A 12128-nucleotide genomic window follows, 5' to 3' on the forward strand; every position below is an offset into this window, starting at 1 on the left:
GATTGTCCAAGAGGAAATATTATCTCCACGCTGTCAACACACCAGAATCTGGTTATCTTTAAACTGAGTTACCTCTTGCTCTCCTAAACTTCACCAAATACAAAACTAATCTGTCAAGCAATCCTTCATAAGACAACCTTCTCATTCCAGTTAGTCTAGAAAAGTTCCCTTTAACTACTTCTTCTTCTTAAGCCCATCACCCCTACCGAAACATGCCCTCCAACAGCAGCTTGTCATCAGAGTCCTTTGTGTAGGGCTGACAGAAAGTTGATCAGACCTGTGGCTTCTGCTTTCACTACACAACTTCATATGTCTTCTAGGTGAAGATCATTCTTCTCCCAGGGATGAGGTCTTTGGAGCGTCTGTTGGCATTTCTGTAGTTTTGGGTTTTTATGGGCTGGGGTTGCTAGCCCCATTGTCAACTCTTCTTTCGCAGCCGGTCTGTCATTTAACCACTTACTACTGATAATCATCTTTCCTTAAATAAGGACCCCAAAATTATATGAAATATGCTATCACTGGCAAAGCTCTACAAGGAGCGCTGCCACAGGAAAGCAGCATCCATCATCAAGGACCCCCAGCTTCCAGGCCATACTCAAGCAAGAACCAGTTTTCAGCTCTTACTGCAAAGAGTAAATTGGAAGCAGTTAATTGAAGTTAAGAGCATAACTTTGCAAATAAACAACACTCTGATGCACAGATCAAGAGATAAGGTTTGCAAAGTGGTGATCGTGAGACTTTTGCATATGCATCAACCAAATGTTAAGACAATGGGGCTGTGTTAATTGTCCTGCATCAATCTAGGGTTTGGAGTAATGGATTGAAGTATTTTATACCATTGGAAACAATTTTCGAGGAAGACTCAGACCTGACTGATACTATTAGTTAGCTCTAACAATAGCTGGGGAAGGCCTGGCTCTCCGTCATCAGTAGATTTTAGAATATTTGTATTAACTATAGTTTCCCCATCAAAAGTTTTGAACCTTTAGAGATGTCTTATCAATTACAGTGTGCCTCCATTGTAAACACGTACCTCAAAGGAACCCTCTCTTCTCACTGCTACTTTTGGGAAGGAATACAGGAACCTTAGGTCCCACACCACCAAGTTCAGGAACTGCCATTATCCTTCAATGATCAACTCTGAGATGCGGTCTCAGCAATACCCTCACTACGTCACTACTGTTGTATTTGATTGCATAAAACAAACAACATTTTCTTAGCCTTGCTCATTACCTGCATAATACCCTTTTGTAAATCATGCATCAGTACACCCAGATTCCTCTGTACCCCAGACCTTTGCAATATCCCAGGTTCATGATCAGTTAACTGCTCAAGTCCACAGATGTTGCCTGATCTCGAGTATTTCCACTGCTTTGCCTGTTACTATAGCGGTGCTCTAAACACCCTAGCATTTAGATCTTTAAATTAGCAGAAATTATCATCCAAATTCAACAAATGTAATTGGAAGTTAAAGTAATGGGCATGTTTGATACCTACCATCTGCACAGCACTAATATACTGTTTCTGTTCCACGTAGATGTGTGCCAGGTTTAGCCAAACATCACTGATTTCTGCTGTTGCCTCTCTCACCTGTGCAAATACATCTCGAGCCTCACGCACATAGCCCTTGTGGGCCAATACTGCACCTGTTGAGAAAAAGGCAAGGCCATTTGTAAATCATTTTGGTACCGATCATAGTAAAGAGACGTTCCTACAGAATCATGGACATTATAAAGCATTTTAAAGCAATTGCAAACATGGAAAGACCTGGGAGCGCTGGCATTGCAGAGGGCGAGAGGAGCTTCACAAGAATGATTCTGGGAATGAAAGGATTAATGTATGGCAAGCATTGGAGTGACATTTAAAAATTTTCCAGTCCTCCGGAATCATTCCAGAATCTAGTAATTCTTGAAAGGTCATTACTAGTGCCTCCATAATCTCTTCAGATACCCCTTTCAGAACCCTGATGTGTAGTCCATTTGGTCCATGTGACATATCTACCTTCAGACCTTTCAACTTCCCAAGTACCTTCTCTTTAGTAATAGAAATTATACTTAATTCTGCCCCTGGCATTCTTGAATTTCTGGCATACTACTAGTCTTCCACAGTGAAGACTGATGCAAAATACTTATTAAGTTCATCCAGCATTTCTTTATCCCCCGTTACTACCTGTGCCGTGTCATTTTCCAGCAGTCCAATATCCACTCTCGCCTCTCTTTTACTCTGTATATACTTGAAAAACCTTTTGGTATCCTCTCTTATACTACTGATTAGCCCACCTTTATATTTCATCTTTTCTCTCCTTATGGCTTTTTTACTTCCCTTCTGTGGTTTTTTACAAGTATACCCAATCCTCTAAGTTCCCAATAATTTTTGTTGTTTTATATGCCCTTACTTTTCCTTTTACACTGTCGACTTTCCTTCTCAGTCACAATTGCACCATCTTGCTTTTAGAATACTTCTTTGGGATGTATTTATCCTGAACCTTCCAAACTGCTCCCAGAAACTCCAGCCATTGCTGCTCTGCCATCATCCCTGCTAGTGTCCCCTTCCAATCAACTTTGGCCAGCTCCTCTCTTGCCTCTGTAATTCCCTTTAATCTACTATAATATTGATACATCTGACATCTGCTTCGCCCTCTCAAACTGTAGGATGAATTCTATCATATTATGATCACTGTCTCTAAGGGTTCCTTGATCTTAAGCCTCCCAGTCAAATCTGGGTTATTACATTACCCCCAATGCAGAATTGCCATTTCCCTAGTGGACTCAACCACAAGCTGCTCTAAAAAGCCATTTTGCAGACATTCTGAAAACTCCCCCTCTTGGAATCCAGCACCAACCTGTTTTTCTCCAATCTCCCTGCATATTGAAATATGACATCACTATGGTAACATTGCCCTTTTTACGTACCTTTTCTATCCTCTGTTGTAACTTGTAGCCCACATTCTGGCTACTGTTTGAGGGCTGTATGTAACACCTATCTGAGACTTTTTACCCTTCAAATCCCATGTCACTTTTTGCAAGGAATTAATTTCATTTTTTACTAACAGGGGCACCCACCCCCCTCAGCCTACCTGCCTGTCCTTTCGATATAATGTGTATCCTTGGATGTTAAGCTCCCAACTATAATCTTCTTTCAGCCATGACTCAGTGATGCCCACATCATACCTACCAATTAAGTGGTGCTCATTACAAGATCATCTACATTATTCCATTTACTGTGTGCATTCAAATATGCAACCTTCAGTCCTATATTCATTACCCTTTTTGATTTTGACCCCGTTACATTCTAACTCATCCCACTGACTGCAATTTTGCCCTCTCATCTGCCTGTCTTCCTCACAGACCCACTACACAATATATTGTCTTCAATACCACTGCCGCATCCCCTTGTCAAATTAGTTTAAACTCTCCCCAACAGTACTAGCAAACCTGCCCGTAAGGATATTGAAGTAATACACACAAAATGCTGGAGGAACTCAGCAGGCCAGGCAGCATCTATGGAAAAAAGTAAACAGCCAATTTTTCGGGCTGAGACCTTTCATCAGGACTCCTAAATTTCTTTTGTGTGTATTACTTTAATTTCCAGTATCTGCAGATTTTCTCATTTGCAAGGATATTAGTCCCCCTCAGGTTCAGGTGTAAGTTGCCTTTTTTGTACAAGTCATACCTTCCCCAGTAGAGATCCCAATGATCCAGAAATCTGAAATCCTACACCCTGCACTAGTTCCTCAACTGTACATTCATCTGCCAAATCATTCTATTCTTGCTCTCACTGGCACATGGCAGAAGCAGCAATCCAGAGATTACTACCCTGGAAGTCCTGCTTTTCAGCTTTCTGCTCAACTCCCTATATTCCCTCTTCAGGAGCTCCTCCCTATGTCATAGGTATCAAACTGTACCACGACGTAGGGCTGTTCTGTTGTGTTGTCCATGCACTGTCTAGAGATGCTCCTACATTACTGTGCAAAGAACAAGTGCTGCCTGGTCCCAGAATCTTTGACGAATGCAGAGCTCTCAGCCATTTCCTGCTAATATGAATTGCATTGGCTGGAAGCAGGCTTCTGTGATGAGTCCAGTAGCAAAAATGATTGAGGATTAATGCTCAATAAAATACATTCATTATCCATCAGATACCTTTTATCGAAAATAATATCAACTAATTCAATTTTTTCTGCAAAGAGAACACTAATTTCTATTTGATGACAATTTCCTAAACTTTACGGCATTCAAGTTCATTTATAATTCACCCCTGTATTCAACCTCAACACAAAATACCACACTTTTTTAAAATTTAGAGATACAGCGCAGATAGGCTGTTCCCGCCCAGAAAACTATCTATTTAACCTCAGCCTAATCACAGGACAATTTACAACGACCAATTAATTATGGACTGTGGGAGGAAAGCAGAGCACCCAGAGGGAACCATTGCAGCTCGCGGGAAGAATGTACAAACTCCTTATGGACAGTGCCATAACTGAACTCTGGAGTCTGGAACATATCATCGCACTAATTGCAGTGCCCCTGACTGCAATCAGTTATCAGTTATATTAATGAAACATTAAAAATGCCAGAAATTGCCAGACTCCTCTTCCTATTTCCTTTGCTACTCCCTCTCATTCAGTCACAAAAAGACTTGAATTTCAACCTTAAAGGATCTAGAATGAGGAGAGACACTGCCTGATACTTGAAATAATGAATAGTACCACTAACCCACAGCCACCACTTACTCTTGCCCACTCTGTACTATAATATATGGATCCCAGATCGGCCTCTACAGCCACCTTGGGGACCCACCAACAGACAACCCTTTAGGTGAACATCATACTCTACTTGAGTGATCGCAGGAAGAACAGTACCTACCTATGCCATTGGCAGCATACAGATTTTTGGGATCATTCCTGAGCACTTGTTTATAGATTGCCAATGCTCGATCCTGATGACGTTTCTCCTAACAAGTTACAGAATTGGAAAAACAAATTATGAACAAGCATTTTACTCCTAACTTTAAAGAACTTCAGCAGACTAGTCAAATATAATTTTGCTTTCATAAATCCAAGCTGGCTCCACTCAATTACTTTTGTTTCATGCAACTTTTTATATTGTGAACAGTTTTGAGCCCTTTATCTGGAATTGGAAAGGATCTAGGAGGTTCATGAGAATGTTTCGGGAATGGAAGGGTTAATGTATGAGATGTGTTTGATGGCTTTGGGCCTGTACTCGCTGAGTTTAGAAGAAAGATGGGGGATATCATTGAACCTTTCGGATACTGCAAGGCCAAGATAGAGTGGATGTGGAGACGATGAGTCTAGGACCAGAGCGCACAGCTTCAAAATAGAGGGATGCCCATTTAGGACAGATGAGGAGGAACTTATGTTGCCAGAGGATGGTGAACCTGTGGAATTCATTGCCACGGATGGCTGCAGAGGTCAAGTCACTGGGTATATTTAAAATAGAGAGCAAGAAGGCTGCGAGTGAATGGCTGATTTTCGGAGCCAAGGCAGTTTTTAACCACTCTGGGTAAAAGAGAGGCGCAGGCGTGTGACGTCAGCCAGTAGAGCGTGAAAGGTTTAAAAAGACCGCCATATCCAGCATGCACTGGATCTGTGGCTCAGAAGGGTAGGGAAAGGAAGAGGAAGGCAGCAGTGATGGGGGACTCTATAGTTAGGGGGTCAGACAGGCGATTCTGTGGACACAGGGAAGAAACTCGGATGGTAGTTTGCCTTCCAGGTGCCAGGGTCCGGGATGTTTCAGATTGCGTCCAGGATGTCCTGCAGTGGGAGAGAGAACAGCCAGAGGTTGTGGTACATATTGGTACCAATGACATAGGTAGGAAAAGGGAAGAGGTCCTGAAAAAAACGAGTACAGGGAGTTAGGAAGGAAGTCGAGAAGCAGGACCGCAAAGGTAGTAATCTCGGTATTACTGCCTGTGCCACGCGACAGTGAGAATAGGAATAGAATGAGGTGGAGGATAAATGCATAGCCGAGGAATTGGAGCGGGGGCAGGGATTCAGATTTCTGGATCATTGGGACCTCTTTTGGGGCAGGTGTGACCTGTACAAAAAGGACAGGTTGCACTTGAATCCCAGGGGAACCAATATCCTGGTGGGGAGGTTTGCTAAGGCTACAGGGGAGAGTTTCAACTAGAATTGTTGGGGGGGTGGGAACCGAACTGAAGAGACTGGGGAAGAGCAGGTTGGCTCACAAATAGAGAAAGATTGCAGACACTGCGAGAGGGAGGATAGGCAGGTGATAGAGATGGGACGCGCTCAGACTGATGGTTTGAGATGCGTCTATTTTAACGCAAGGAGTGTTGTGAACAAAGCGGGTGAGCTTAGAGCGTGGATCAGTACTTGGAGGTATGATGTGGTGGCCATTACAGAGACTTGGATGGCTCAGGGACAGGAATGGTTACTTCAGGTGCCGGGTTTTAGATGTTTCAGAAAGGACAGGGACGGAGGCAAAAGAGGTGGGAGCGTGGCACTGTTGATCAGAGATAGTGTCATGACTGCAGAAAAGGTGGGTGACATGGAGGGATTGTCTACGGAGTCTCTGTGGGTGGAGGTTAGGAACAGGGAGGGGTCAATAACTTTATTGGGTGTTTTTTATAGGTCGCCCAATAGTAACAGGGATATCTAGGAGCAGATAGGGAAACAGATCCTGGAAAAGTGTAATAATAACAGAGTTGTCGAGATGGGAGACTTTAATTTCCCAAATATCAATTGGCATCTCCCTAGAGCAATGGTTTTAGATGGGGTGGAGTTTGTTAGGTGTATTCAGGAAGGTTTCTTGACACAATATGTAGATAAGCCTACAAGAGCAGAGGCTATCAGGCAAGAAATTGGAAGCTTAAATTGGAAACAGATATTCTCAGGGAAAAGTATGAAAGAAAAGTGGCAAATGTTCAGGGGATATTTGTGTGGAACTCTGCATAGGTACGTTCCAATGTGCCAGGGAAGTTATGGTAGGGTACAGGAACCATGGTGTACAAAGGCTGTAATAACTCTAGCTTACAAAAGGTTCAGAGAGTGAGGTAATGTTACAGATCTAGAAGATTATAAGGCTAATAGGAAGGAGTTTAAGAAGGAAATTAGGAGAGCCAGAAGGGGCCATGAGAAGGCCTTGGTGGGCAGGATTAAGGAAAACCCCAAGGCATTCTACAAGTATGTGAAGAGCAAGCGGATAAGACGTGAAAGAATAGGACCTATCAAGTGTGACAGTGGGAAAGTCTGTATGGAATCGGAGGAAATAGCAGAGGTACTTAATGAATACTTTACTTCAGTATTCAAAATGTAAAAAGATCTTGGTGATTGTAGTGATGACTTGCAGCAGACTGAAAAGCTTGAGCATGTAGATATTAAGAAAGAGGATGTGCTGCAGCTTTTGGGAAGCATCAAATTGGACAAGTTGCCAGGACCAGATGAGATGTACCCCAGGCTACTGTGGGAGGTGGGAGAGGAGATTGCTGAGCCTCTGACGATGATCTTTGCATCATCAATGGGGACGGGAGAGGTTCCGGAGGATTGGAGGGTTGCGGATCTTGTTCCTTTATTCAAGAAAGGGAGTAGAGATAGCCCAGGAAATTATAGACCAGTGAGTCTTACCTCAGTGGTTGGTAAGTTGATGGAGAAGATTCTGAGAGGCAGGATTTATGAACATTTGGAGAGGTATAATATGATTAGGAATAGTCAGCATGGCTTTGTCAAGGGCAGGTCGTGCCTTACGAGACTGATTGGTTGTAGATGGGTCATATTCTGCATGGAAGTCAGCCACCAGTGGAGTGTCTCAGGAATCTGTTCTGGGACCCTTACTCTTTGTGATTTTTATAAATGACCTGGATGAGGAAGTGGAGGGATGGGTTAGTAAGTTTGCTGATGACACAAAAGTTGGAGGTGTTGTGGATAGCATGGAAGGCTAGTGAGGAGAGGTTACAGCGGGACATTGATAGGATGCGAAACTGGGCTGAGAAGTGGCAGATGGAGTTCAACCCAGATAAGTGTGAGGTGGTTCATTTTGGTATGTCAAATATGATGGCAGAAAATAGCATTAATGGTAAGACTTGTGGCAGTGTGGAGGATCTTGGGGTCTGAGTCCATAGGACAATCAAAGCAGCTGCGCAGGTTGACTCTGTGGTTAAGAAGGCGTACGGTGTATTGGCCTTCATCAATCGTGGAATTGAATTTAGGAGCCGAGAGGTAATGTTGCAGCTATGTACTGTATATAGGAACCTGGTCAGACTCACTTGGAGTACTGTGCTCAGTTCTGGTCACCTCACTACAGGAAGGATGTGGAAACCATAGAAAGGGTGCAGAGGAGATTTACAAGAATGTTGCCTGGATTGGGGAGCATGCCTTATGAGAATACATAGAACATAAAATAGTACAGCACAGTACAGGTTCTTCGGCCCACAATGTTGTGCCGACCCTTAAACCCTGCCTTCCATATAACCCCACCACCTTAAGTTCCTCCATATACCTGTCTTGTCGTCTCTTAAACTTCACTAGTGTATCTGCCTCCACCACTGACTCAGGCAGTGTATTCCACGCACCAACTACTCTCTGAGTAAAAAACCTTCCTCTAATATCCCCCTTGAACTTCCCACCCCTTACCTTAAAGCCATGTCCTCTTGTATTGAGCAGTGGTGCCCTGGGGAAGAGGCGCTGGCTGTTCACTCTATCTATTCCTCTTATTATCTTGTACACCTCTATCATGTCTCCTCTCATCCTCCTTCTCTCCAAAGAGTAAAGCCCTAGCTCCCTTAATCTCTGATCATAATCCATACTCTCCAAACCAGGCAGCATCCTGGTAAATCTCCTCTGTACCTTTTTGAATGCTTCCACATCCTTCCTATAGTGAGGCGACCGGAACTGGACACAGTACTCCAAGTGTGGCCTAACCAGAGTTTTATAGAGCTGCATCATTACCTCATGACTCTTAAACTCTATCCCTCGACTTATGAAATCTAATACCCCATAAGCTTTCTTAACTGCCCTATCTACCTGTGAGGCATGTACCCCCAGATCTCTCTGCTCCTCCACACTACCAAATATCCTACCATTTACTTTGTACTTTGCCTTGGAGTTTGTCCTTCCAAAGTGTACCACCTCACACTTCCCCGGGTTGAACTCCATCTGCCACTTCTCAGCCCACTTCTGCATCTTATCAATGTCTCCCTGAAATCTTCAACAATCCTCCACACTATCCACAACACCACCAACCTTAGTGTCATCTGCAAACTTGCCAACCCACCCTTCTACCCCCACATCCAGGTCGTTAATAAAAATCACGAAAAGTAGAGGTCCCAGAACCGATCCTTGTGGGACACCACTAGTCACAACCCTCCAATCCAAATGTACTCCCTCCACTACAACCCTCTGCTTTCTGCAGGCAGGCCAATTCTGAATCCACCTGGCCAAACTTCCCTGGATCCCATGCCTTCTGACTTTCTGAATAAGCCTACGGTGTGGAACCTTGTCAAATGCCTTACTAAAATACATATAGATCACATCCACTGCACTACCCTCATCTATATGCCTGGTCACCTCCTCAAAAAACTCCATCAGGCTTGTTAGACACGATCTGCCCTTCACAAAGCCATGCTGACTGTCGCTGATCAGACCATGATTCTCTAAATGCCCATAAATCCTATCTCTAAGAATCTTTTCCAACAGCTTTCCCACCACAGATGTAAGGCTCACTGGTCTATAATTACCAGGTCTATCCCTATTACATTTTTTGAACAAGGGGACAACATTCGCCTCCCTCCAATCCTCCGGTACCACTCCCGTGGACAACGAGGACATAAAGATCCTAGCCAGAGGTTCAGCAATCTCTTCCCTCGTCTTGTGGAGCAGCCTGGGGAATATTCCGTCAGGCCCCGAGGACTTTTCCGTCCTAATGTATTTTAACAACTCCAACACCTCCTCTCCCTTAATATCAACATGCTCCAGAACATCAACCTCACTCATATTGTCCTCACCGTCATCAAGTTCCCTCTCATTGGTGAATACCGAAGAGAAGTATTCATTGAGGACCTCGCTCACTTCCACAGCCTCCAGGCACATCTTCCCACCTTTATCTCTAATCAATCCTACCTTCACTCCTATCATCCTTTTGTTCTTCACATAATTGAAGAATGCCTTGGGGTTTTCCTTTACCCTTCTCATGCCTCCTCCTTGCTCTCCTCATCCCCTTCTCAAGCTCCTTTCTTTCTACTCTATATTCCTCAATAGACCCATCTGATCCTTGTTTCCGCAACCTCATGTATGCTGCCTTCTTCCACCTGACTAGATTTTCCATCTCACTTGTCACTCATGGTTCCTTCACCCTACCATTCTTTATCTTCCTCACCGGGACAAATTTATCCCTAACATCCAGCAAGAGATCCCTAAACATCGACCACATGTCCACAGTACATTTCCCTGCAAAAACATCATCCCAATTCACACCTGCAAGTTCTAGCCTTATAGCCTCATAATTTGCCCTTCCCCAATTAAAAATTTTCCTGTTCTGTTTGATTCTATCCTTTTCCATGATAATGCTAAAGGCCAGGGAGCAGTGGTCACTGTCCCCCAGATTCTCACCGACTGAGAGATCTGTGACCTGACCCAGTTCGTTACCTAGTACTAGATCTAGTATGGCATTCCCCCTAGTCGGCCTGTCAACATACTGTGACAGGAATCGTCCCGGACACACTTAAACTCTGCCCCATCTAAACCATTGGAACTAATCAGGTGCCAATCAATATTAGGGAAATTAAAGTCATGCATGATAACAACCCTGTTGTTTTCGCACCTTTCCAAAATCTACCTCCCAATCTGCTCCTTGGTATCTCTGCTGCTACCAGGGGGCCTATAGAATACTGCCAATAGAGTAACTGCTCCCTTCCTGTTCCTGACTTCCACCCATACAGACTCAAAAGAGGATCCTGCTACATTACCCACTCTTTCTGTAGCTGTAATAGTATCCCTGACCAGTAATGCCACCCACTTCCCATCCCTCTTAAAGCACTGAAATCCAGGAATATTGAGAATCCATCCTGCCCTGGTGCCAGCCAAGTCTCTATAATGGCCACTACATCATAATTCCATGTGTGTATCCAAGCTCTCAGTTTTGTTCATCAGCTTTGTTCCTGATGCTTCTTGCATTGAAGTACATGTACTTCAGCCCTTCTACCTTAACACTCTTTATTCTGCTTCTCTTTCCTCAAAGCCTCTCTGTGTGTTAGAACTGGCTTTTCTCCATGCACTTCTTCCACTGCTCTATCGCTCCGGGTCCCATCTCCCTCGCAAATTAGTTTAAATCCTCCCGAACCATGCTAGCAAACCTACCTGCAAGGATATTGCTCCCCCTCGAATTCAGGTGCAACCCATCCAATCTGTACAGGTCCCACCTTCCCCAGAAGAGATCCCAATAATCCAAAAATCTAAAACCCTGCTCCCTGCACCAACTCCTCAGCCACGCATTCAACTGCCATCTCCTCCAATTCTTACCATCACTGTCACGCAGCACTGGCAGCAATCCTGAGAACGCCATCCTTGAGGTCCTGTTCTTCAGCCTTCTGCCTAGTTCCCGAAACCCACACTTCAGGACCTCATCCCTCTTCCTGCCTATGTCACTGGTACCAACATGTATCACGACTTCTGGTTGCTTTCCCTCTCATACCAGGATGTTGTGCACTCGGTCAGAGACATCCTGGACCCTGGCACCCGGGAGGCAACAAACCATGCGGGTGTCCTCACGTCCACAAAATCTCCTGTCTGCTCCCCTGACTATAGAGTCCCCAATGACGACAGCTCTCCTCTTTTCTGTCCCACCCTTCTGCACCACAGGGTCAGACTGGGTTGAGTAAACTCGGCCTTTTCTCCTTGGAGCGACGGAGGATGAGAGGTGACCCGTATAAGATGATGAGAGATATTGATCGTGTGGATAGTCAGAGGCTTTTTCCCAGGGCTGAAATGGTTGCCACAAGAGAACACAGGTTTAAGGTGCTGCAGAGTAGGTACAGAGGAGATGAGGTGACAGGGGTAAGTTTTTTACTCAGAGAGTGGTGAGTGCGTGGAATGGGCTGCTGGCAACGGTGGTGGAGGCAGATACGATAGGGTCTTTTAAGAGACTTTTGGATAG

The 12128-nt window shown here is 44.4% G+C and overlaps 1 protein-coding gene across 1 annotated transcript in view; it reads right to left on the reverse strand.

The window, feature by feature from the left end:
* ctr9 (CTR9 homolog, Paf1/RNA polymerase II complex component) overlaps window positions 1-12128 on the reverse strand; it is a 103898-nt gene that overhangs the window by 34426 nt on the left and 57344 nt on the right. Inside the window, exons 15-16 of the mRNA XM_072272909.1 lie at window positions 4866-4953; window positions 1498-1646 (exon numbers count right to left, since the gene is read on the reverse strand). Of these exons, the coding sequence (XP_072129010.1) occupies window positions 1498-1646; window positions 4866-4953 (237 nt within the window). The remainder of the gene's footprint in view (window positions 1-1497; window positions 1647-4865; window positions 4954-12128) is intronic.

This window comes from Mobula birostris, chromosome 11, assembly GCF_030028105.1.
Source record: "Mobula birostris isolate sMobBir1 chromosome 11, sMobBir1.hap1, whole genome shotgun sequence".
Classification (NCBI taxonomy): Eukaryota; Metazoa; Chordata; class Chondrichthyes; order Myliobatiformes; family Myliobatidae; genus Mobula; species Mobula birostris.